Here is a 25,101-nt window from a genome sequence, read left to right on the forward strand (position 1 = left end):
ACGTACTATATGTGTAATAAATCCTAGATCCAGAGTACAGAGGTAACAACTACAAGTGTACAAAAATAACAAATTATTACTGTGAAAGTCACATAACCAAACTGCATATTTGTGTAAATGTAGACAAATCTAGTGATGTATCAAAATAATTGATCTATTCAAGACATAACATAAATGGAGGAACAAATTGAAATTTCAAAGTTGAAATTAATTTGCGTGTGTGTGTGCATATATATATATATATATATATATATATATATATATATATATATATAAATATTCTGTTCACAGAGCATTAAAAAAATATCATAAGGCAACATTCTGAGCCAAAAGCATCTGCAGAATCTTCTTTCTCTCCCCTATAGCCTCTCTTTGTAATTAGCATAGCGCCCTCTCACTCTGGCGCTGACTCATTACTAGGTGTTCGCATTTTCAATTACATTACAGTCCCTCCTCTGCTCTCTGTCCCCACTGAGAGGCAGCCGCCGCCCAGCAGGGGAAAAGAAACAAGATGCTAATTTTCTGCTTATACGAGGCTAACTACATCTCAGCTCCACTGGAAAAACCAAACAAGCACCAGGCTAATTAACAATCTGAAAGAGTTGGAAAAATAACAGTTCTTTGATTTGCATGGTTCATTTATAGCTTTATTTTTGCCATATGCTTGTTTAAAAGCACTTTTGAGCCATACAGATCTGACCGTTTGCACTGCATATGTCCACATTCATGCCAAAGAAAATACTATGAATACATTTGCGACAGGACAAAGTTACAAGTTTCGAAAATAAAGTACAAAATAGGCTTTCTTTTAAACAACCATAACAAGACAACACTACTTAAAGCCAATTAGTGCTTCTAGCTTATGTGTTATCAATAAAACAGTTTTTCTTTCAGTCCATAAGAGAAAAAAAATGTTAGCAGTCATAATATCCGGTCACTCTAGTCCCCACGTGGGCGACATCCATTTTAAAAGAGGTAAGGCAATTCTTTAAAAACCATTAGCTTTCCTTCCAAAACAAGCAGAAGATACATAATACCTTAACAAAATCTTTTCTTTTCACAAATAAGACCTACAGTATTTTTTTTTAGTAAAAGTTTCTACAGATGATTGCTAGAAAGCTATTGCAACACAATAGAAAAGCAAAAACAAATGATCATAAAATTACAAACAAAACATAGAATTTATTAAAGCAGGATGTAAAATTTGAGGCTACATACAGTTTTGAGGAAGGCAGTGAATCTATAAATCCTATTCTTGGGCAGCAAGAAATAATTTATACTATACCTCTGTCTTTGTTTACTAATAGATTGTACTCTCTAGCTCGATAAAGTTTGATTTAAACAATTAAATAATAAGTGATGAATACGTTATCTCCACACAAGCTATTTTAACATTTTTTGGAAGCAGATGGCACTGAAGTAATCATAGTGAATCAAATTGTACACTCTTTTAGCAGGACAATACCACAAAGTCTGAGTAAAGTTGACGGGATACTTTTCAGTGTAATGTTTGCATAATGTGGTTTTACAACAGTGGTTGGGTGATTTGTATTGAGCATTGGTGGAGTGAAGTCCAAGGAGCTCTTGCAACATGGCGGTCAATGGTGACTGGTACGGCTCGGTAAACAAAGTACAAGGCGTGGTGCAAGTGGCTGCAGACTAGAGTATGTTATCACGAGTAGAAGTCAGCAAAAACAGGATTATTTACTGACCAAGCGGTTTTAAGATCAAGCATAACATTACGACCACTGAGTGACAACTGAAGAAGTGAAAAACAATCTTCTTTTACGGTGATACTGACAAATGAGATCGTGTTGCTTATTTTTAAATGATCCCAATGACAGACTATTTTAGGGCTGTTAAAAAACAAACAACAACAACAGATAGTAAATTGATACTATAACTAAAATAAAATTGTGTACTGGTTCTGTAAACTATTACATTTATAGGGCAGAGTTCACCTTTGGATTTTTTATTTATTTATTTTTTTAGATTTTTTATTTTAAAATATACTCAAAGAAAGTGACATTCCTGCACTTTATGGGCATTTTTCAGTCAGTTCAAATTTGTCTGACACTTAAATCTCGACTAATACATTTAAAGACATATTTTAGCACATCGTTGTTGGATTTACACAACATCAGCTGAATATTGTCATTGGGATATTCAATAAAAATATCAAGATATTCATTTTCAATATGGCCCATCCCTATATCTACATCAACACAGTATCTAGAATAGGGGGCATTATCATTAGCTGGTGCCTGTAATGTTATGCTTGAGGTTTACAGTCTCAGTACCAAGCAAGACAATGTGAATTATTTAACAAGAATGGTAATACCGGCCGCTGTCAAGTTAGATATTAATACATTTTCAGCTGGATTTAAAAATACCACTTAAACTGCAGTTGGCTTCACTGCAACAAATGCATAAGGAAAAAGGTACATGGACCTCTCCAGCTTTACACTTCTGACATGTTCAAGTGTATAGACCACCACAGTTAAAACACAAAAGTGAACTGGTACTCCATGATAAGAGTCCATTTGTAGATTTGTAACAGGAATCCATCAGTCACTTTTTAAGAGCAGTGAATATAAGACCATGGAGATCTTCAGATAGAGAATGGACAAGCGTTAGGTCTGGCTGGTGTACAAGTTTCTGGGTGTGCTCAGTTCTCGTGGACAGGGGTCTCGGGGGTCACAAGTGGACAGGGGTCTCATATGGGCGGAGTCCATGGTGGGCAGGGCTCAGTAGAGGAGGATGCGACGCTCGATCGCCTTGCGGCAGATGGGACACTCGCTCATGCGGTCTCCACACAGCTGGCAGGTGCCGTGGCCACACATAAAGATCATGTTTTTGAGTCGGTCCAGACACACTGGGCACATGGTCTGCAGAAAGAGGGAGAGAAAAGAAGGGATAAACTTCTGTTGAACTAGAAACCAGCTAGCTAATTAACTTTATTGTATGGCCTTCATGCTCTACAACGTGCTTTTGTTTTACCTTTTCGAATGCCAAAATGCAAAATACAGAAGACACCCAGATCCCCCGCATGTGCCGCCCTCCATGGACAAAATCAAGTGACCAACTCCCCAACAGAAAAGTTACATGGAGCACCTTTAAATTGAGAATATGAATATGTTGTTTACCTGTTCCTTGATGTCCTGCAGCTGCTGTTGGAGCTTCTGAACATCTGCATTGACGTTAGTGTTGTCTTTGTCCCTCTGCAGAGCTGGGATGTTTCCACTCGCTGAGGACAACACACAGTGGCCAAGTCAGAAACAGTGGTCATTTAAGACTTTATACCCTAATAAAAATGGACAATAAAATTCAGCCCACAGAACTGCAGCAGTGACTCTTAGCTGGTCTGGACCCAGTTTACTCCTTAAGTTTAATTTGTACATTTGAGGTTCATTTTCTACATTAATTTAATCCTAAAATGCTGTGTTTCTAAGCTTTTTCCTGGTACACAGTAATAAACTAACATATTTTTGTTCATTGTATACTACAAAATTGTGCACTCAAGACTCAATAATGCAGTAAAATACAGGATTACCCAAACATGAATGAATCAATCAAAATACAGCTAAAGATGAGGGAAAACCACTATAACATGGTAGATTAAGCCAATATGTCTTCTTCAAACAAAATATATATTGTCCTATGATTTTTAACAAGGCCTGAATTTTATTGTACAAGACAGACATAGCTATAGCAGAAACAATAGTAAGCAAACAAAGTACATATGCTTATAATGGTGTAAAAGCAAAAATAACTTGGAATTTAAGTTTAAAAGTAATTAAAAAGGTTGATTTAGATGCAAGATATTTTTATATTATCCTAAATGTGTGCGTGCAATGCTATATGACAATTATGATTTTAGTATTACGGGTTGGGGCCTGGGCAGCACTGCGGGGAGCTCTGTTATCAAAAGGGAGGGTAACTTGTTCATGGAGGATACTTACACCAACTTAGAGCCAGATTGTTGGGCTGGAGAAGATCCTGGGACCCCCCCGCCATACTGTTAGAGCTCCCTGCTGAGAATAACCAGTCACATTGTTATAGAAGGAGTTATCCTCACTCAACATTTGGCCTAAAGCTACTCCCAGAAGCCTCGAGAGGGAGGATCAGGGACAGAAGGGGAGAATTTAGTATCAAAGTGAAGCAGTGTTAAGGGACAGAGGCAAGGGAGACTATGCAGAGACAAGAAAAGTATAAGACTGTTATCAAAGTGAGCAGGGTTGGGTTAAATGTGAATGTCACTTAGAAATGCCATTGATGCTGCCCCCGCATGACAGTTAAGTGTGTTTAGTCTGTGTCTTGTACTGTAATGGAACAAAAACAGAGAACTTAAAATAAAGACGGGCTGCACAATATCAAAACTAGGAGATGGAATTAGTGGATTAATTGGATGATGGTGTCTTAACGGACCAAATCATTTTGTAGCTGATTTTATTAGGATTATAAGGATTTATATGGACCACAGATACTATTAAAGTTGTTTTTGAAGTAACAATAAATATTTTATTTAATGCTGCGCCCCTTTTAGCCAATTAATTGATGTTTAGAGCATGTCTTTAGTTGACCAAGAATTTCTTTAGCCAACTACAGCCTTACAGTACAGCATAGCAATTTTTGTTAGGGTTAGTACTACAGGCTCCACTTCAGAAAGATGTAAGAAATTACCTAGCTTTGGTTGTCGAGGTAAACCTTCGGTTGCTATAAACTGGCCTAAACCGTTTGATCTTTTACTGGTTTTATTTTACAATCGAAGATAAGGCTAGAAGGTGACAATTTTTTTTTTTTATGTTATTGCTAACTCACTTACTGTAACTTTATGAACAAACTTTAACCATTTTCCTAACCCTAACTTTAACCAAAATCTTTTCTAACCAAGATTATAACACCTGTCCCTCCAGAGCATGCTATACTGTAGCAGCAACCTTTTGGCAAGTCATCATTTGTTTTAATACTGACCCCTAGTGGCTTCTATGATCACCTTGGAAGGATAATGAGGCTTTCTACCTACTGAGCTAAACTGGCCACTGACTGGGCAACAATTAAGGTTTAAAATTGAAAACTGCCCTTTAAGTAGACAGAATGATAACATTTCCAAATAAAGGCTTTTTAAACAGACCAGTGTGCTGTTTACACATACCCTGAGATACTGGCCTGCTAAAAAGAACCCTTATTTGGAAATAATATTGGAAGACCGAAATTAATCTCTCTCAAGTAGAATTGTTAAATATTAAAAGAAATTAGGTTAGATGTCAAGTAATTTTCAAGTCTCTATACTGACCATTTACTGAGTTGTTTATAAATTCTATCTATAATTCCTGCAGTCAAATTGCTAATGAAATACAGGCAAAAATAAATAACATTATTTAAAAAGGAAATAGTTGCATCGATAATCATCCGCTTCATTATTTTGAAAATATTGTGCAACCCGGCAAAACTAAACACATTTATTCCACAAATGGAATGTAAAAAAAAAAGTAAGATTGACTGTAAAAATCCACAGTACATGAGCTCACTCACTCCAAGATGTCATGGGAACATAAAATTAAATAAAACTTTTATCAATACTCAAATGTGATCTATAATGTTTTTTTGTCTATGCTCTGAACCTTTGATAACTACTGTGACGCAGCATTTTGGTTTTATTATGCATCTATAGGGTGGCCTGTGTAATTAAATCTATGCAATTGTGTTATGTTAATTCAAAGGAGGAGCTGTAATGAATAAAACATGTGTGTAGCATATGACATTGTAATATTCAACGTGGGTGGCAAAGTCATCTCAAAATGGCTTCTAGCTTTTGAGAAATGATTAGTCTAAATGAAGCATGCAAAATCCAGCTGCAAACAAGTTTCAACTTTGTAGAAACTTGTGATGTTACACGGCAAACAACATAAACAATGCAATGTGCAACGCAAGACAATAAAGTGCAGGTGCAACGGAAAGGATGGGAGAAAAGGTGAAAGCAAAAGTAAATTAAAGCAAAAACGTGTGGAAGATTCACTCACTAAGGTCATCATCATCATCATCATCATCATCATCATCATCATCATCATCATCATGAGCGGCATCATCCTCCATACCTTTCCCTCCACAGCACAGAACGAACGGAGTGCGGCGTTCCACCACAGCCCGGCACTGTACGCACTTCTTCATGAGGCTGGCACAGTCTGGAGGAGTACAGAGCAAGGGATTATGGGTTAGAGAAGTGGAAATAAATAAAAGGGCTGAACAATTGCGGTAAAATACCTGTATCTGCTTATTCTAACAAGCTCTGCAATTATATTTATATTTTATCAACAGGATTCTGTTCCAAGAGCACATTTTCTATATGTATAGGAACATTAACATGTGAAAAGAATGAAATCAGAACTGCTAAACTAATAGAAGAACTGAACACACTTCAGAACATGCTGGTAGTGATCTGAAATACAGAAAAAACAGGTTTTATTTGCAGCAGTATTTTCATCCATTGTGATTTACTAATTATAACTATTGCAGTATCAATTTTGATATGATTGCGATACAATTGCTTAAAATTGTCAATGATAGTCTTGAGTCATTTTAGCTCAGAGGTCGACAGACATCTGTCAGTAATAGTATGCGGTTTGGAGCAGAGTTCAGACTTTGAAGGGCTATTTTTTTGTGTTGTCTTCAAAATGAAAAAGAATGTGACTAAAACCCATGAATAATACAAACCTATATAAAACATTATATAACTCATATCAAATCATAAAAAATAAAAATAAAAAATCTTACTGAAACAAAACTGAAAATGTACTCACTCTCACAAGCGCACATGTGACCACAGGGCTGGAACAACACTGCTGCCTTTTTGTCAGAGCAGACCACACACTCCTCGATCTGCAAAGAGAATTTAATATAAACAAATGACAAACAGGCAACATAGTAAAAGAGCCACAAATATGTGGAAAACGTATTATGAAAATGCATAGTCTACTGCAGGATATATCTTTCTACTGTGTCCTTACTTATCAACTGTAGCGCTGTCACGATACTAATATTTCAAACTTGATTTTGATAGTAAAGAAATGGCCTGATAGTCGATAGCTGTATCTATACCATAATGATTGAAAATGTTCCTTTTTATACAATAGGATGTCGTTTTCAGCACAACACAAGAGCTTTTTATTCAATTCAATTTCCATAATAGTGTCAGTATTGATTAGTTTCTAGATACAGATTTTTGTTTGATAAGCCCAATATTGTAGAATTGCCTCTTGTCTTTTACTAAAGCAGACCTCTTAGAGCTTTTAACCATATTATAGTCGTTACCCCTTCTTGCTTACCCTCTCAAAGTTGTATTTAGAGTGATTCATGCATGTTTGAGTAATCTTTAATTACTTATTTTCAAGACTCCAAATTATTGATCAATTCCCGTTTTCACCACCATCGCATACGCCCACTGGTCTGTAATTACTTCCTATCCATAGGGGCCGAAAAACTTTACAGGTCTTTGTTGTGATAACATTTACAGCGATGCCAGCTCCGGCACCGCAGTTTCTAACACCGAAGTCAGTGGACATGTTTCTTTTATTAAGTCATTTTAGATGAATACTGCGATTTAAAATGTGTACATCATAACATAATGATTCACCGGTGTAGATTGCAATGGTAAAGCAGACACAAGCAGAATAAGTCTTTTTAGTAATCATGGCCATTCAAATTTGGAATTCTATATGAACTATACTTCTTTTGAATTAAACCACATCTTGATAGTTAGTACTAAATAAATTACAGACAGAAATATTTGGTAAATTTGATAGTATAGTAATCGCAACTCCCCATACTATAAACATTACAACAAAACAGTGTTTGAATGGGTAAAAAATGAACTACTCATTTATTCCAGTGGGTGTCTTGTGTATTTACTATGTCATCATTTACTAGTTTACAGATTCCACTCTCCTCTTTAGCAGAAGTGTGGCTGTAATAGGAGTTTATTGGTCTGCCGTGTTACCAAGATAAAACACAGCATGCTTTCCCCTGCCTCATTAATCTCCCCTTTGTTTAGTCGCAAACTTTTATTTTTTTCCAACTTACTTCAATAATATGTGTAGTAAACTGGGTCTGTTTGTAACAGCATGAAAGTCTCATGTGTTGAGGTACTCGGCATAGGAACACTACTTTTCTCTAAATGTTTGGTTGTTTTGAGTCTCTTACCTATCTCCACAGAGATTGTTGTATGCCATTCTGTATTTCAACACACTGCAATTCCATGAGCACCTAAATGTTCCATAATGTCCCTTTTTGCATGTCTGGTTTATTTAATATGAATTTAATGGTTCCAACAGTAATTTGCAGCTTACAGTATTGTTTCTGTATAATGTGTAGAACATTATCTCAAACATCACCACCTGTCATGTGACTCCTATCCATGGTTCCTGCATCGAAATGCACCAAATATCCCCTCTGGAACAATAAAGTATAATTGATGGCTTTCCAAAACACATGGTAGTACCTTGGTTCTGGACTGGACCTGCTCCTTACAGATGAGACACTTCTTGACCCGTGGGGAGCAGAGTGAGCAGGTGGCAATGTGCCCACACGGCCCAAACAGAGTGTCCCTCTTCATGTCTGAACACACCATGCACTCCTCCAAACTCTCCATGTTACTGTTGAGAGAGGGGCTGCGTGTGCCCACCTGACTGCTGCACACAGGGAGGAGGGAGAGACAGGAAGACAAGAGTTTAAAATAACACGTAAAAGGTAAAGGGGTGGATGGACCATTTGAGCAAAGTAAAGGAAATCAATACAGATGTACAGAACACAATCAACAGACGTTATTCCCAACCTGTGCCATCTTTGTTGTTTTTTTTAAGTCTTGTTAGCATATCTGTAAGGATCTAAACTCTTTTTATACATTCAAATCACGTTCATGGTAGAAGAAGAATGAGAAAAAAATGTAATATCCAATGTGATTTATGCCTCGCTAATTTACCTATCCAGTATGATTCTGAAACTGCTTTGGAGGACACTTGAGTATAAGCCAGTGGAGATAATGTTCTTAAATTGAAAATATTCATTTTAAACTTAAGAAAGACCTGTGGTAAGAAATATTACAAATTAGTACATTATGCATAAATATACTACTTTAATTTAAATGCCTAGTTAAAACTCTATTTAACCAGCAGCATTTAGCAGATTTTAGCTTCAATATTTCTCCTTATATGGACAATAAAAAGCATCTTGCCATTAATAGAACAACTTTTTAACCTTGGCATCTTCCTGTGGACAAGTCATTTCACATGTATTACATTTGGACCACTTAACCATCACCACGAGTACAGCACACTCCTCACCTGCTCTTCTCCTTGTGGCATTTGGCCAGAGCTTTGCAGAGGCTTGGATCTGGACAGAGGTCTAGAGGGGACTGGCCCTTTTTGTTACGAATGGTCAGGTCTGCTCCGTTGGCTGCCAGGAAACAGGCGATGGATGCTGCGCTCTTCTTCTCCGCCCCCTGGGTCCCCAAGCCCATGATTAACTGCACGGGACAAGACACACAGCACAGAGAGGGACATCAGTTTGGGGATGTTTTCAAGGTGAACCCGCTACAAAATACAATACTGTGCAAAAGTCTAAGACAGCTTTATGGGAACGGCTAGGAACGGCTAGGAACAAAGGATGGGGTATTGTAAATAGAGGTGTATACAAAATGGCATGAAGAAAAACAAGAACACCAAGAACAGAAAGAATAAGAAAAATAAAGAACAGAAATAAGAGTTACCCTTTTGTTCCATTGGAGATAGCAGACTACTCAGTGATTATGCTTTTGATTAGACCACTAGTCAAAGGATTATTTCTATTGTACTATTTATGCTGATTGAGATTTAAAAAATATATGAAAATCACAAATGTTTCATGTTGTCTTTGTTATTTTGGCATATGTTTTAGAGTCTATATAGTCCAGAAAACGTGTATATTAAAAATAATTATTTTCATAGCTAATTAGTCTCAAATCTCAATTAGTCTGATTAATCACTGCAGCCCTTCCCAGAATAAGACACTTCTAGCTCTGGGGTAAATACTGTTTCTATTGCATCATTAATATCACAATTGTACATCTAGCAATTCAATAGCATCATTAAATTTCTCATCACTGCTTCCAAATCCTGGATGTAAATAATAATCTTAACAACTCAACTAAAATTGGCAAGTACAAAAGTGTAATTTTTTTTAACACCATTCTTTACACCTCACTTTAACGTGTGCACATAACTGTAATTCTTGCCTCCATTTCCCACAACAATACTACATGGGTCTTTTGTGGGCTTTTGTGTAGTCCAGATGGGTTTTCTGATTATCCTATTAAAGAAGAGGTCGCAGGCAATCAAGGAGGTGCTTTCAAATGGTAGTGCAATACTGTGATGCCCACCCAGCCCAACCCTATTAACTGTACCACCTTGGAAGCTCGCACTTGTCTGGCCTGATTCAAAGCCTCTCTCTTGGTCTAGCAATTTGGGCTTCCCTTGTCTGATTGTCTTCTACCAGTAGCTTTTACATCTCGTCTGATGGAGCCACCGGGCCGGCTAATTCAATTCTCATTTCTGGAGGGAGAGAGTGGGCTATGGGAGAGTGACCCAGCTACACGTATCTCAATTAGACCCGCTGTCTAGTCTGTTACACTACTGCAATAGGGAACGAGACAGGATACGGAGAAGTAAAAAGACAGTTATAGGGATCATGCAGTAGATGGCAGATCAACTAGAAGTGATGTTTTTAGCGTAAATGCCGCAGGGTTTGACAGGATCCCATTGGCCCCAAAGATGTATTCATTCAGAGCAGTTATGAGAAGGCTTAAGCCTGGTTGAGTGCTCAGTGTTAGTGTCAGGTAACTGTCACTGTGATGGGCTTCGCAGATACAGGGTGACCACTGATGCAGACGACAGGGGACTAAGTAGCAGCTGAACTCAAAGCTGACTGTGGACATCTTAAGAAGGAAGGGCATTCATTATAATGAGACCAATGAGACAATTTTAGGATAGCTATAAGGATCTGTAAACATCTTGTATATCAACGAGGAAATCAATTAATTATTAAATAATACAGTATTAGGAGGGGGAAAATAAATCCTCATTGTTTGTAAATTACAATATTGAGTAAATTTTTTCTATAATAAATACATTAATTCATTTCTTACTAGCTACACATAAAAGATAAACATTTAAATAAACCTGCAGTAGAATAGGTTAAAGGGGGAATTCATAAGTATCCTCTAATTATATTGTAAGGCATAAACGTATTAAAAAAAAAAAAAAAGTTTATGCCCTGCAAGGTAAATGGTAATACCTGTGTTTTATACAATGTCCACAAACATAACCAGGATTAGAAAAACCTAGCTCAAATCTATCAATCATTATTCTTTCTATTATTAATCTATGTTAAATCCCAGTAAATGGTGAATGTGCAGTATGAGTTATTTAAATGCTTAAGTATATTCCAGTAAAATCAGTGTTCGGTAGCTATTGGCCGCTAACTCCTGGCCCAATTTACTGTTCTGTGGCGTTAATAGTGCGCTGTATAAATGATGCATAAGTACAGTGTTCTTGGATGGTTCCCAGGGCTCCACTTTGCTGACGTCCTGCATGTCTTGAAGTTGTCGCAGTTGGGACAGTGTGTGGTGACGCAGTGCTTCATGGAGGGGCGTGTCTCCGTCCTTGTCCTGAACGTCAAGTTTAGCCTCTGCTCGCACAAGCAGCTGCAAAAACAACACATGATGAAGAGACACTTGATGGATAACTGTTCTACAACTTAATACTCCATAAAACAATGTAATTTAATGTCACAAGACAAATGTCAAGTGCTGGTCCATAGTGAACAGCTCCAGTGTGCCAATTATCAGGTGCATTTATTCTTGAGTCCACAAGAGGGCAACGTGGCAGTCTTAATCCAGCGCTACAGACACAGCATTTGTTAATCAGCTTTTCACAAGTGAAATATTACGCTCAGTGTGGAATATTTGTAGAATCAAATGAGGTGCATTATATAATTTGTGCAGATTGTAGAACAGGAATGGCACAAACAATACTAATGTGGAAATACATTTTTGATTAGTGTTAAATAGTAAAACATTATTAGAAAAATGTAATTTCCTTGAAGTTTTTATAAATTCCTGAAATTAAAAGACTTATCTTACCCGAACAATCTGTGTGTGTTGGCGCTCTACTGCTAGATGTAAGGCTGTCTGCTGGTTAACGTTCTGGATGTCCAGGCTGGCGTTTCCCTGGGAAGAGGAATCACACAAAAAAATCTATTTAGAAAAATATGAGAAAAAAAAAATTACTTTTCAATGTAAAAGAATTGCTTTTACACTGTAAAGGTTCTGTGCAAGTACACCCTCTTTTTTCATACAGACTGACAAAGTCGCATCTTTAAACGCACCCTGCTAACAGTGTTGCATGTGATTGTCATTTCCAATTGCAAACACCTCGGCTGAGGAGATGTGAGGGGAAGATAAGCATTGTGATCAGGCAGTGTGTGAAATCCCAAAGTAATAAAACTGACGGACTGGTGCGCTGGCAGCAGATCTGCAGTGCACCTTGTGTGTGGTGCAGTTTCTGAATAGAAAGCTGAGCCATCAGTGTGAACTAGTCCATTGCAGGGCCTGGTCCTAACACACCCCTCCAAAAGGAACGCTCATGTGTTGGAGCAATGCACCATATCCTAATTAACCTGCTTCCTGCTTGGTCAGGTGACTTTTGTCATAAACTCCAGTATGGTTCAGTCCTGAGGGACAAAAAAACTGCAATTTCAAATGGGAAAAGAGCACACACCTATGACGGCAGGAGGAGATGTGCGGGCCAGTGGCAGTAAAGCAGAGCCCCTGGAGGCCGTATGAACCGTATGGATTCAATAAAAAAGAGCAGCTCTAGTCAGTTCAACTGGTCCACAGCTCGCTGGCTGCTGGGACTGCAGTAGGAGCTTGTCTTAATGGTGTGTAGTCAGGAAGATCCAGGAGGGCAAGCGGAGCTGATGCAGCAATGTTGGGCCACATAATGAAGGGTATCTCACAGTGCATGAATAATGGCATTTGTGTTGTCAGGCTTGTGATTAAACATGTGTTAAAATTAGCCCTGTATGTTTGAAGGTACCTGGTGCACCAGCAGCTCTGCCACCTCCACGTGGTTGTTGAGCGCAGCCAGGTGCAGTGCCGTGTATCCATCGTCCTTCTTCTCATCCACGATCCACGGCCTGGGCAGTTTGGACAGCAGCACACGCATCGCACTGTACAGAGCACAAGGAGAGACAGGCCAGTGTGAAGAAGGGTCAAGCTATTTGATAAACCCATGTCAAAATTGTCTGCCAAATTTAATCTGTGAGTAAACATCTCGTGCAGTATGTGATCGCCTGCAGCCAGACAAGCTGTTGTACGTGAACACATCACAGGGTCTGGGCTGCTGATACGCACTGCATATTCCAATACACCTTTCTCTTTTTACAGCAGAGCAGATCCCATTTTCACACATGGGGACGAGAATACAAAATCAACTTAGGGAGGCGCAGCTTTCCTAAACACACTTTAATTTACATCAGACTTTGTGAAATACTGATGTTATTCTAGAGAAACTGTGCCCTACCATCTCCCATGATGATGTGAGGAGTGCTTAACTTACTGAGGCAAAACGGTAATTATACAACATTTACAACCATTCACTCAAGTTTAGACTGAGATAAAGTAGCAGTCCTGGAGTCTCAAAAGAGGAAGCAGATATGGTTTATAGAGCTCCTGAACTTAAGTGGTCTGGGTGTATCTGTTTTGCTCCAAAGAAGGTCGTATGAAGGGCGTGTGCAACAACAAGATGGTGCAGCAATTTCTGCAAATGCATCTGTGCATTGGTACACTGGACAATATAACTGTATTTTCAGTGCTGAGCAGATTTAGCCCAAACATAGTATATTATTCTTTATCTGCTTCTAAGGTTTTCTTTTAATTTCATGGTTCATATATTTTTTTCTGTTTCAATGCATTTTTTAGAGACAATCAATGATCTTGAGAAATGTATACACTCATAGTCAAAGCTGGTTTTATCCAGTAACAAATAACACCAATGACATTAGTTTGCCACCCTCAAATTAAGATTGTATTAAATTAAACTGAAATACACAATGTACTCTTCAAATGCATAAAAGCCCAGCACTGTGGAGCGCAGTATTGACCTTGATTAACCCTGAGCACTTATGCATGGCGTATCTTTGAACTGCGACATGAAGCGCTTGCTCCAATTGAAACACAGCTGAACTGCTGCTCCTCGAGCGCTGGAGTGTTTCCGTCCTCAAAAGTAGATTCAAAATGGTCTGGACTAGTACCGTCTTCATTGGTCTACGAGTGGCCATAGAGGACACATTGAACGCACAGTGTTAACTATTAAGACAGTGAAAGAAGAGAAATGCAAATGAACACAAGTGTCAGGCTTAGAGGTGGAGGGTAATCAGTGTAGCTGCTTCCCTGTGGGTTTTTGCTCAACCTACTCCTCGTCTGGCTCCTTCACGAGTAATGAAAGTGAGCATGATCAGCAGAGGCTCTGGAGAGAGGCAGAAAAAGGCCAGCGAGAGAGAGGCAGGGGGCAGGCATCAGCAGCCTCCACTCTGCTGCAGTGATGAACAGCGCAGCACACTGATCCAGCCTCTGCTCCTCACGCACACACCTGCATCGCTTGCAGCCATCTTCAACACTTAATGCAGAGGAGCAGTGCTTAACCATGATAGCAGCCGCGCCCACTCACCATAATCTAACATTCACACTATGTAGCTCTTGTTACACTCAACTATTTGCTTGGATACAGTGGATTAAAAATCTCATGGGGCCTTTTGCGTAATCTCATCTGTGAAGCTCCCACCGGGTAAAAAGAGGAGACTTGACACTAAACAAGCTAATTATTCAACACAAAAACACAGGAGAGTGTTGCTTAAGGCAAAGGCATAAAACTAAGGGTGAAACTTGACACTCTGTCGAGCAAAATTACTGGAACAAATTACAACAGAAAAAACTACCAATGTGCTTTGTTCTTGCCATTTCAGGTCCTACATCTATTCTATATATACACATTTACACACGTGGGATTGGATGGTAATATGGCCTATACGTAGCGCCGCCAGCCAATGAGAGCAGGTGTGGATTGGTGCCTCCTAGTGCCTGAATGCATCAGTGACATTCTGGGCAGATTTTAGCTGGACCATGGAGTCTCTCCAGAAAAAAGACTGACAGGCTTCCAGCCACGCTGGGCAAAATGGGTAGACATTAATATTAATGCCCCATAGTAGCACAGCTGCATTGCAGTTAAGCCAATTGCTCGAAAAGATCAACTGTGGTGTTTTTATTGTTGTGGGTAAGTGGTGTTGGCGACTACTGAGGCTAAAATGAGACAAAACGGCATTATTGTGACGGAAGGACACAATAAGGAAGAGAAGAGAAGAGAGGTGTATCAGTAAAGACTATCCAGAGACTGTTTAACTGAAAAAGCATTCACATCAAGCAGACTACAACTTAGACAGGTATTTAATGTGTGCTTGTTACTCATTAAACTAACCACTCAGAACCACACTGTGCAGAAGCTGCTGAGAAGAGCCAGAGCTAAGAGGGAGAAGAGTGAAAGGAGGATAGTCAGAGGAGGCACTGGATGAGAGGTGGGACATAGAGGTCCTCGTCTCAGTAGCTGAGAAGAGGATGTGCACTGGATGAGAGGAGGAGGATGCAGGAGGCAGAGACTGAGAGAAGGAGATACTGGTGAGAGAAGCGCGCATGGTGGAACTGGGTCATCCTGTGAGGGCTCTGGAGCCTCTAGAGAGCTCAGTGCGGCCTGTTGTCTGCGGCTGCTATTTGTCATTGAGTGGACGCTGCCTGACGCCCGGAGCTACCGGGGTGCCTTTGTCGATGTGTGTAAAAGTGTGAACTAGACATGAGCGTGGAGGTCGACAGACGCAGCCCTTCTGCCTCCCTGACAGCCATCTGTGAGGTGGCCATTGGCTGTTAGCTGAAAGAGGAAGTGAAAGCTGGAGATGGAAGTTAGGCTTGGACAGGACAGCACCGCAACAGTCAACACCTAGCACCAGATTAATAGCTGTGCACAAACATATGGTTAGTCTGATGGTGGAGACGTGTTTGGCATATGCTCCAGTATTAACACAGGCATGGAAATGCCGCATCTCATTAGTCACACAAATGTGTCACCTGCATCAGAAACTAAATGACAGAAATTGCAGTGTTCCTCATTAGAAGACCATAGCAAACCCAACAGACCTCCCCCTTTAGTCTAAAACTGAAAAAACAAAAAACAAAACACTAAAAAGTAAATAAAGTCACAATACCCAATTTTCTTTCCAAGTCAAATCATATTACCTCCTAAATGACTGAATTTCATAAAGATTTTATCATTTGGATGCTCTTCTCTGTGAACAGAGTTAGGTTGGGCTCAAATAAGACACTGTATCTTGATCTATATACATATAGATCTAGGAAGATTATAAATTTAACAAAAAATTAAATTTTCAATAACTAAGCAATAATTTATTCGACTCATCAGGGATTCATTTGTGATTACCCGACTTAAACGATTATTTATAGTTCTATTTTGAGACTTTTCAAATACATTATCAACTATATAAAGGTTGAAATACAGTTTACTTACTAAATGCTTCTAAATACAAATATATTGTTAGTGATGAGAATAAAATGTTTAAAATTATTTTTTGACAATTAATAAAGCCACCATCTTTTCGCATGTGTTTTTCCAGTGTGCATAGTTATGATTATCAAATAAAACTATGATTATTTTTTTTATACTTGACTAGTAACAATTAGTTGATTGACTGATGCAGCTATAACCATATAATGAGTTTTTAGGTGCTAAATGAAACGCTATCCAAATAAAAGCCCCTAAAATCTTGCTTAAAGGTCCTAAATTGCACATTGACTGTTGTGAGTTTTGGAATGTTTTGTTTTGTTTCACACATGTTTGGAGATGTCGACAGACTAATAATAAAGGATTGCTCAAAGTTCAAAATGCTCTCTTCCACCTAGTAATGTCATGAAGCGGTAGTTTTCATGTCAACAGCTACTTTTTGCCTTTAGTTCAGTTGAGCTATTCCAGGGCTGAAAATATCCAAATGATTCTAGAGAAGGTGCATTTTGAGTGAGTTGAAAAACAATGCAAGCACTGGAATATAGCGTAATGTAGTTTTATTGCCATTTAAAGTGGCATTAAAACTACATCTAAATACATGGGAAACTCAAATAGTACACTTCTTGTTTCTAAATACAATTTCTTCACTTGGCCGGTGCCCTCTTGCAGGACGTGGCCTTCCTGCAGTGGACAGAGTAAATAAACACAGGTAGCGTCAGTGCCAGAGGTGCAGCTCCGAGCCGAGGACAAGAACCTTACCGGCTCTGCTCCCCAATAAAAAAGCTTCCATTACCATACCGTGAAGAGAATAATTTCCCCTACAATGTGACCTTCCCAGGCCCGGCTGCCTCTACCTGCGGCCCCTGAGTGAGTCTGCTTTTATTAAGGACTATTTGCATAAAGCTAGGATGGGGGGAAGAGAAGACAGGACATGGGCGCGTTCCTATGATGTTTTTGGTTATCGCTATAGCTACCGCCACTGCCAATGCCTTGAAGGTTGTTTAGAAGACAGGTGGCGCATTTTCAAACATCTCAAGTGCTGCTGGCTGTCTGTTCACAAATGTAGACAGGGACCTATAAAGGCTTAGCTTTAATTAGCCTTGATTCACCTGGTATTATGGGGTGTCCTGATTCATTGCAATGTAAGTAGGAAGAGGCAGGGAAGACAGTCGGAGGAGCCCAATGGCGCGTTAATGTCCCATTGGTTTGAGATGACCCAATTATTTTCCCATGCTACTCTTTGCACTTTATTCGCCTCCGCACCTTGAAAAACCTCTCTCTCATTTCTACATAAGCCATAAAAGTCATAATATATACATCATTCAACACAAAAAAGTGAAAAACAAAAGACGACATAAATAAGACGCCAAGGACAGGCAGTTTGCAGAAGATATTACTCTGAAATGGTGACTCACGTTGAACAATTGCCGAAGCATCACTGTCAATAAAACAACCATGTAATTACTCAGCTATACACATGACCTTGGATATGCCGCAATCCAAATTCAATCTAATTTGAGATGAGAATGGTTTTAAAATTTATATTCTGGGTAAATGACTGCATAATATTGCATGGAGTAATAAACTATTTAATTTGGACAGTTACACAAGGCAATTACAGGCACTGTTCAAGTACTTTCAGGCATTTAGACCTGACCTAGTAGGAAATTGATAAATGTGCAACATAACAGAATGAATGAATATCAAATCATTTGACATTTTTTTTAATAAGAAGCAATATACTTTGTGTGTTCAAAATGGGAGCAGGTGATATTGGCAAATCCTTTTTTTGGATTATCCTGATTATGAAATCAATCAAAAAAGTGCTAAAATGCACAGAAATCTCTGTTCACACCCTTATTTGGAAGATTACACTTGTACACATTACAAGTTTTTGCCATTTATTTCTCATCACGTCATCTTGCTGCTTTTTAAAATAGTTTTTACAAGCAATATACTTTATATTCTAATTTGGCATATCTCCAAAACAACAATTTTATGAATTGCAATCAACAGCAATATAATTTTTTGGAAATATCTCCCACATCTACCAGGACAGCTTGATCTTTTTAAAAGCCAGAGATGACAACACTTAATAATGTGGCAGCAGCTTCAAATGCTAAATCTAAATGTATCCAGTGCTAAAGAATAAGAACATTTCCTCAATCAGATGAAGATAAAAGAGTTGAAAGACATACTTTTGGATCATAGCATGGAAGCCCCTGGTCTTTGTCTCGTATTATTACAGTCATTGCACTTCAAACAAGCTGTAGACCGAGTGAAGAAAATCACAGGTGACCCCCCTGCTGCTCAGCACAGAGATACTGAGGACACAAAACTCACAATACTGCCTCATATCTAAAAACATTACAGTAAAAGGTACATTCTCAACAGAGCCTTAAGTATAGTCTATTAAACCAGGAACAAGAAAATATCTACTTCAACTACTTTATTTGAGATTTATGTATTGAATTATTTATTTATCTCAACACAGGATCAGCCCTTTTCTGCAGAGGTCCAATGTTAAAACAAAATGTGGAAGTAGAAGATCTTCTTTTAATTTTTATTTGTACAAAGCTGTTCTGTAGTCACTTGAGAGATAAATAACAACTACATAACACATATGGGTTTTGAATTACTTTATTCTTTGTATAAAGCAACTAAATGCTGTTATTGGTATTGGAACTGAAAAAATTGGACTGGTGCATCCTATTTTAAAAGGTAAAATGCTATATAATTATCCCAGTGGTGATAGGGCAAAAATTAACATATTTTTTTTAGGAGTCAGATCACGATTTTGATTTTATCACAATTCATGTGAAGTTTTTATATGCATGTAGTGTGTATTTTTATATTTTCTTTAAGAGGTGCTTCTGAAAATTCACAACCTGCAGTGATTGCTTAAATACACCCATCACTCAGTTAGCACCTTACAGAGGACAACCCAGAAAAAACTTAGGTGGTATTTTTGAGAATAAAGAGAGATGCATTAAATTGACACTTGACGCAAGTTTTAAGATTGTCTGAAAACTCAAGAAAAAAATAAAAAATACAAAATGGATTTAAACACCGCAGCCTGTGATCAATATGTGCATTCATGTTACTGTTTAGGTGTTTGATTTTACACAAAAAGGTGAGAGGGACTGTTCGCTAATGGTAGCCAACTTGTGACTGTAATGTTATTTGAGAGGGATTTGTTTCACAGCACAAATCAGCTCACCTGTTGTAGTTCCAACTAAGTTAGTTCTTTCTGATCAGATTGTGTTAAAACAAAGCTCAGATGAAACTCTAATAAAGCCTCAGACAGAGCAGTGCTTACAGTTATCATCACACCCCCAGGGAATGTTGATGGCATCAGCTGTAAAGTATCAATAATGAAATCATGAGATAATGAATCATAAATTTGGCACAAATGAGATCATAATTCAATTTCTATCACTATTTCACGCAGCCCTACACCAAATAGCCTATTGTGTATTAAAACATTGGTGGAAAAAGTACATACGGTAAATTATAAAATGCAGTATTCCACAGGTATAACATGTTACTGTAATATTGCACAGCCCAAGTTTCCATGTTATTGATGTGTGGCAGTTAACTTGGTGATTTGAAACAAACCCGAAGTAGGCGCGACCCTTTCAAATGAACAACTGGTGTCTTCTTGACAGTGGTGCAGAGCAGTAAATAGAGGCGAGGGATTGACTGAAGGTTTTTGCCGAGTGCTGAAGATTCTGCTGCTGTGAAGGTCCTTCGATCGTCAGCCACTCAGCAGCTGCCTCCCTGTCACCGCCCGGGCACGCGGTCTGGAGGCTCCGTGATCTACAGTCTCACGGAAAATCCAGAACATTAAATCAGCTCCAGCTCCGATGCCCGCCACACACCTCTCTGCCCCCTTCTCACTCTGGCGCACCCTCTCTGGATCAGGGCTGAACAGTTTTGGACAAATATTGAATTACAATGTTTCTGACAAGCATGGTGATTAAAGTTGTAATACTTAAACAGACGTATTCAGATCAAACTCCAGCAAATTCTAATCAAGATTGAATCATTTTAAATAGAGATTGATATGCTTAGAGCTTTGAAATATAACCTACTAAAAGTAGTTTATGTTCAAAAAATGGATATTAATGTATCTTTTCTAAATAAAAATTACATTTGAGTCGCTCATATATCAGCTATATATATATTCCTATCCCATTTCAAATTGCCAACTATTTTCTGACTGCAACCATTCGAATTGCAGCCACAATTTAATTGTTATCAATTTTAAGGCCACCTTTAACAGAGAGACAATGTAAAAACTGTATCCAAAGCAACACAAACACACTGACATATTCGGCTCATAAGCCTGACTTCCTTTGCTGCCCGACACACATGCAGCAGAGGAAGCCATAGCTGAACGAGCATTTTGCTAATTAAAATCCATTGTTTGCAGCGGGAAATAATGGGGATCAAAGGGCCTTGTATCAGCCCCTGCTTTCCCTAAGCACTGAGACAACAGGCCACATGCCCGAGAGCCGCACACAAAATGTCTAACAGCCAACGTGTTAATGGCTGGGCATGAGGCCTGTATCAGTGCATTAAAGGAGCCAATACAATCTGCTGCAAACGTGAACACACTCCACAAAGAGCCACCACTGCACTGATAGTGGAGTCAGGCTGCTGTACGCTTCAATGCAACACATTTGCTGTCAAAGTCAAAGGGAATTTGGATAAGTATTCTCCACATGTTGGGACCAGAGCAGCCACTCGGAGGCATGCACAAACACACCAAAAGACGCCAGCAAACAGAAATTGTTATCCTCTCTGACCTGTCATAGTGCATTTACATGGAGCTATTGACTTCAGTGTCCACACGGGTTACCAAGGTAACATGGCCTGCATTATTCAACAGCCAAGTCTGGTTTAAATGTGAACCTCGGCCTCAGTGTGTCCCTGCGAATGGGTTAGGGTCACGAACACCCCAGCGGACAGACATTAGATATGACTGGTCATTTAACTGTACTGATAAAGAGTGTATCAAAAATATGCATCCAATTATACAAGCTTTTTGTAAAACTTTGGGCTTTTTTTTTTTAATAGGCTACCATAAAACACAAGACAGTACACCGTGATTGGGGTGATAACTGTAACTACTGTGTAGTTATACAGTTTTCAAAAAGGTGCATAATGTTTTGTCATATTGTAGAACATTTTACTCATTCAGCCAGCTAAGAAATATGCAGTTTGCTCACAGCCGCCAGATGTTAAAGCACAATAAAATGTGCGAAGTCATTACATTACTTATTCCAATACATCAAGCAAATAGATAAACTACATTTGCTTTTAAATGGCGATAGAAAATATTAAAGATGCCTGACAGCTGTGTTGTAGAAGTATATCAGCTTGCTCTGTCATATTTACTACCTGCATCACAGAGGCACTTAAAGTGCCACAGATAAATCCTGCTCTTTCTAGGTTTGGCACTGGGCACAAACATACCATCAGAGCTGTGTGCATCTCAATGCAGCGCTCTTTAGCATGCTATAGTCACTTTCCCAAAAGCTCTTTATGTCCTTGATTCCTACAGTAAGGGAGTACCCCCTCCCTCTCTCTTCTGCTCAATCCCTCATTCTCTTTCTTTTCCCCTCTATCCATCCATTCTCCCTTCCTCTCTCCCTCCTTCCCCCTCCATGTGCTATAGCTGTTTCAGTATGCCACAGGACAGACACAGCATTACAGCATGGCTGAGCACATCTATTGGCTCAGAGCCACGGTTGGCCCAGCCCTAGGATGGCGAACGGACACTGTGATTGGTCACCAGGGGATTGGGGCTTGTACCAGCGTGTCCTCTGGCTGATCTGTTGGACTGGCCTCAGCTCAAAGAGGCGGACACTGGGAGGGCTCAAAGTTTGGGACACTTTTCAATTAAGTCAGAGTGCATGCTCCTGCAGCCTGCTACCTATGCCAGCTGAATATTAAACAGACTGCATCTCAGAGAATAATTTCTCAATTAACTTTAAGTGGCATAATGCTATGTCTATTTGAACAAGTAGATGTGATATCTGACAAAACAAAGAAGATCTGCAATTATAGTATAACTACACAGCATAATCCTTGGTGTCAAAAACCATGTCAAGTACTTGCACTGTGTAGTATTAACGTGGAGGTTATTCCTCTTTATATGTACTTACTATATCTTAAAATGAATCACAGAGCTAGTTCATCTCTCAGGATTCTAGCATCAGACACTATCTTAGAATTACAAACCTCCACTAATGCGCCAATGCTCAAGACTCTTCAACACACAGATGACCATGTCCTGATAACTGGAAAAATGAGCATTAAGTATATCTAAAGCCAACTCATTTAAAACCTTTGTAATGACATGCACCCCTGTAATACATAGGTGTTTTTGCAGTTTTAGCGGTAAGACGCGGTGCCAAACGGATCACAGTAGTTCCCCTGCAGTGTGGCTGAAGGGAACAATAGGCTGCAGGATCAGAGCGTCCCACCGCCACAGGCTTCCCCTCAGCAGCAGCGCCAGGTAGGCCCTCCCTCCCATTCATAAATCACTTTTATTCCTCCGAGCGCTCAACAGCCTCGCCTCTTCAAATGATGCACTGTGTAAAAGCGGCGTGGCCAAGGGAGGGGGGTGAACGGGGGGCTTGGGTGAGGAAAATGCAGTAGGAGAGAGAGAGAGACGGGGGGGGATGTGCCAATAGACAGAAGAAGGGTTCAAAATGCACTGGACTCATTAGAAGATACAGTAATCCCCAAGAAGATGTCTGGTGGGCAACTGCACAGAAAGAAGAATTAGGGCGAGCCAGGAGGCCAACCAAGTAGGACAGTCGCTCGAGGAAAACACATGACACATAAGAGGCTAAACAAGGAAATTATTAAATTATAAAATATGTGATAAACAAACTACCAAGCTGTCAATGATAGCATAAAAACACATTTTAGACATTTTAAGATAAAAAAACAAAAACAAAAAACTGAAAAGGTCATAAAAATTATTTCTATCAATCTGAGTGTTATAAAAATGTGTTAGCAGTAAAACTCAAAATGTATTCATACAAGAAAACCTATTGATTTGGCCTCTGTCAAAACAAAGAGTAAAAATGAAAGGCAGTCAATAAATAATTATCCAAGTCCCAAATCAATGAGTCTCAAGCAAAACTGTCTTATTCAAGCCATATTATAAGAGGAATTTCATTCATAAAATTTATGTTTGTTTTTTTTGTATTTTCAACAGTTTCAAGACCCATAACCCTGGAATGTTCCACAGTGACACATAAAACTTATCTAGCTTACATTTATTTGATTACAGATATTTTTAAAGCTCTCTACAGATGTAGATGCAGCTTGTGGTGTCAGCTATACTTGTCTCGATGAAGATGTCGAGTACAGTGGAATATTCCAGGAAAAGCAAAAATTCCATGGAGTCCAGCATACACTAGAACAACTAAATAGTTCACCTTTCAAAAACATCAATAAACTTATTTTATTTGACGAAGCAAAAATAACTGATCATGTATTCCTTTAGGTTCAAATCATTGGGCTGGTTAGAACAAAAAACAAAACAAATGGTTATTCATTGTTTGTAAACAAAATAATAATAAATAAATACAATAAAAGTTTGGCCAAACATTTAGCCTGATTTAACAGCTGTTTACCAAACCCCACAAGATCAATGGGGACTTCAACCACTGGTGAGTCATGCCGCTTTGGTGAGCCCACTTGTCGCTTCAATTTATAAGTCTTTCTGTATTTGTGCCGTATGAATGGAGATACATTTTAAGTGGGGCCTGGGACGGGAACGAACCGCCCCTTGCTACACCCAGTGAAACAAAGCGCATCCATTAGTAGACCCTATTCTTATTGATCGATTAACTGCTCAGCTAAACATTGGACCGTATGCTATTCATCACAGGGCAAGGATGTGAGCTGTGCTGCGGAGTTTCGGGGGCCGATGGAATGTCGTGGTGTAATTGAGATTAAACTGGTGGGCTGGTCCACTTGGGACAGGCTGGGAGGAGACCCACAGAGGGGATCCACAAAAACACAAGGTATTATCAATAAAAGAGTTACTGTACAGGCCATTAGGTGCAGGTACAGCAAGTAGCAGTCGCATCTAGCCATGTCAGGTCATTATTACTAAATACTAAAAATTATTTTTAAATCTAAATTAATTTCAATTCAATCTTCAATTTTTTCAACTGGCTGTTTATGTCACACTTAATTAATTTTATCATTTAGAATGTTTGTTTTCCTAATGTTAGTCCCATAGTAGAGGGACAAAAATGTAACAGTGTCAATGGAGTCTATAATTGTGAATAACTGTACAATTCTAATCATTCTTACAATTTTTGAATAAAACTAAAATTAGATATTGTGGTATTGTTGAGGCTTTGTTAATTGTACGTAGACCCAGAAATGTTTACTTCATTCAAAATTTGTTGGT

At 38.9% G+C, this 25,101-nt stretch overlaps 1 protein-coding gene across 1 annotated transcript in view; it reads right to left on the bottom strand.

The window, feature by feature from the left end:
• Nucleotides 1-634: 634 nt before the first annotated feature.
• The window catches only part of mib1 (MIB E3 ubiquitin protein ligase 1), a 52,054-nt gene continuing 27,587 nt past the window's right edge, over nt 635-25,101 (bottom strand). Inside the window, 10 exon segments of the mRNA XM_033982133.2 lie at nt 635-2,888; nt 3,147-3,247; nt 3,963-4,031; nt 6,024-6,185; nt 6,801-6,879; nt 8,498-8,687; nt 9,339-9,520; nt 11,576-11,734; nt 12,173-12,259; nt 13,128-13,260. Coding sequence (XP_033838024.1) covers nt 2,748-2,888; nt 3,147-3,247; nt 3,963-4,031; nt 6,024-6,185; nt 6,801-6,879; nt 8,498-8,687; nt 9,339-9,520; nt 11,576-11,734; nt 12,173-12,259; nt 13,128-13,260 — 1,303 coding nt within the window. The 3' untranslated portion in view covers nt 635-2,747.

This window comes from Periophthalmus magnuspinnatus, chromosome 17 (genome assembly GCF_009829125.3).
Source record: "Periophthalmus magnuspinnatus isolate fPerMag1 chromosome 17, fPerMag1.2.pri, whole genome shotgun sequence".
Classification (NCBI taxonomy): domain Eukaryota; kingdom Metazoa; phylum Chordata; class Actinopteri; order Gobiiformes; family Gobiidae; genus Periophthalmus; species Periophthalmus magnuspinnatus.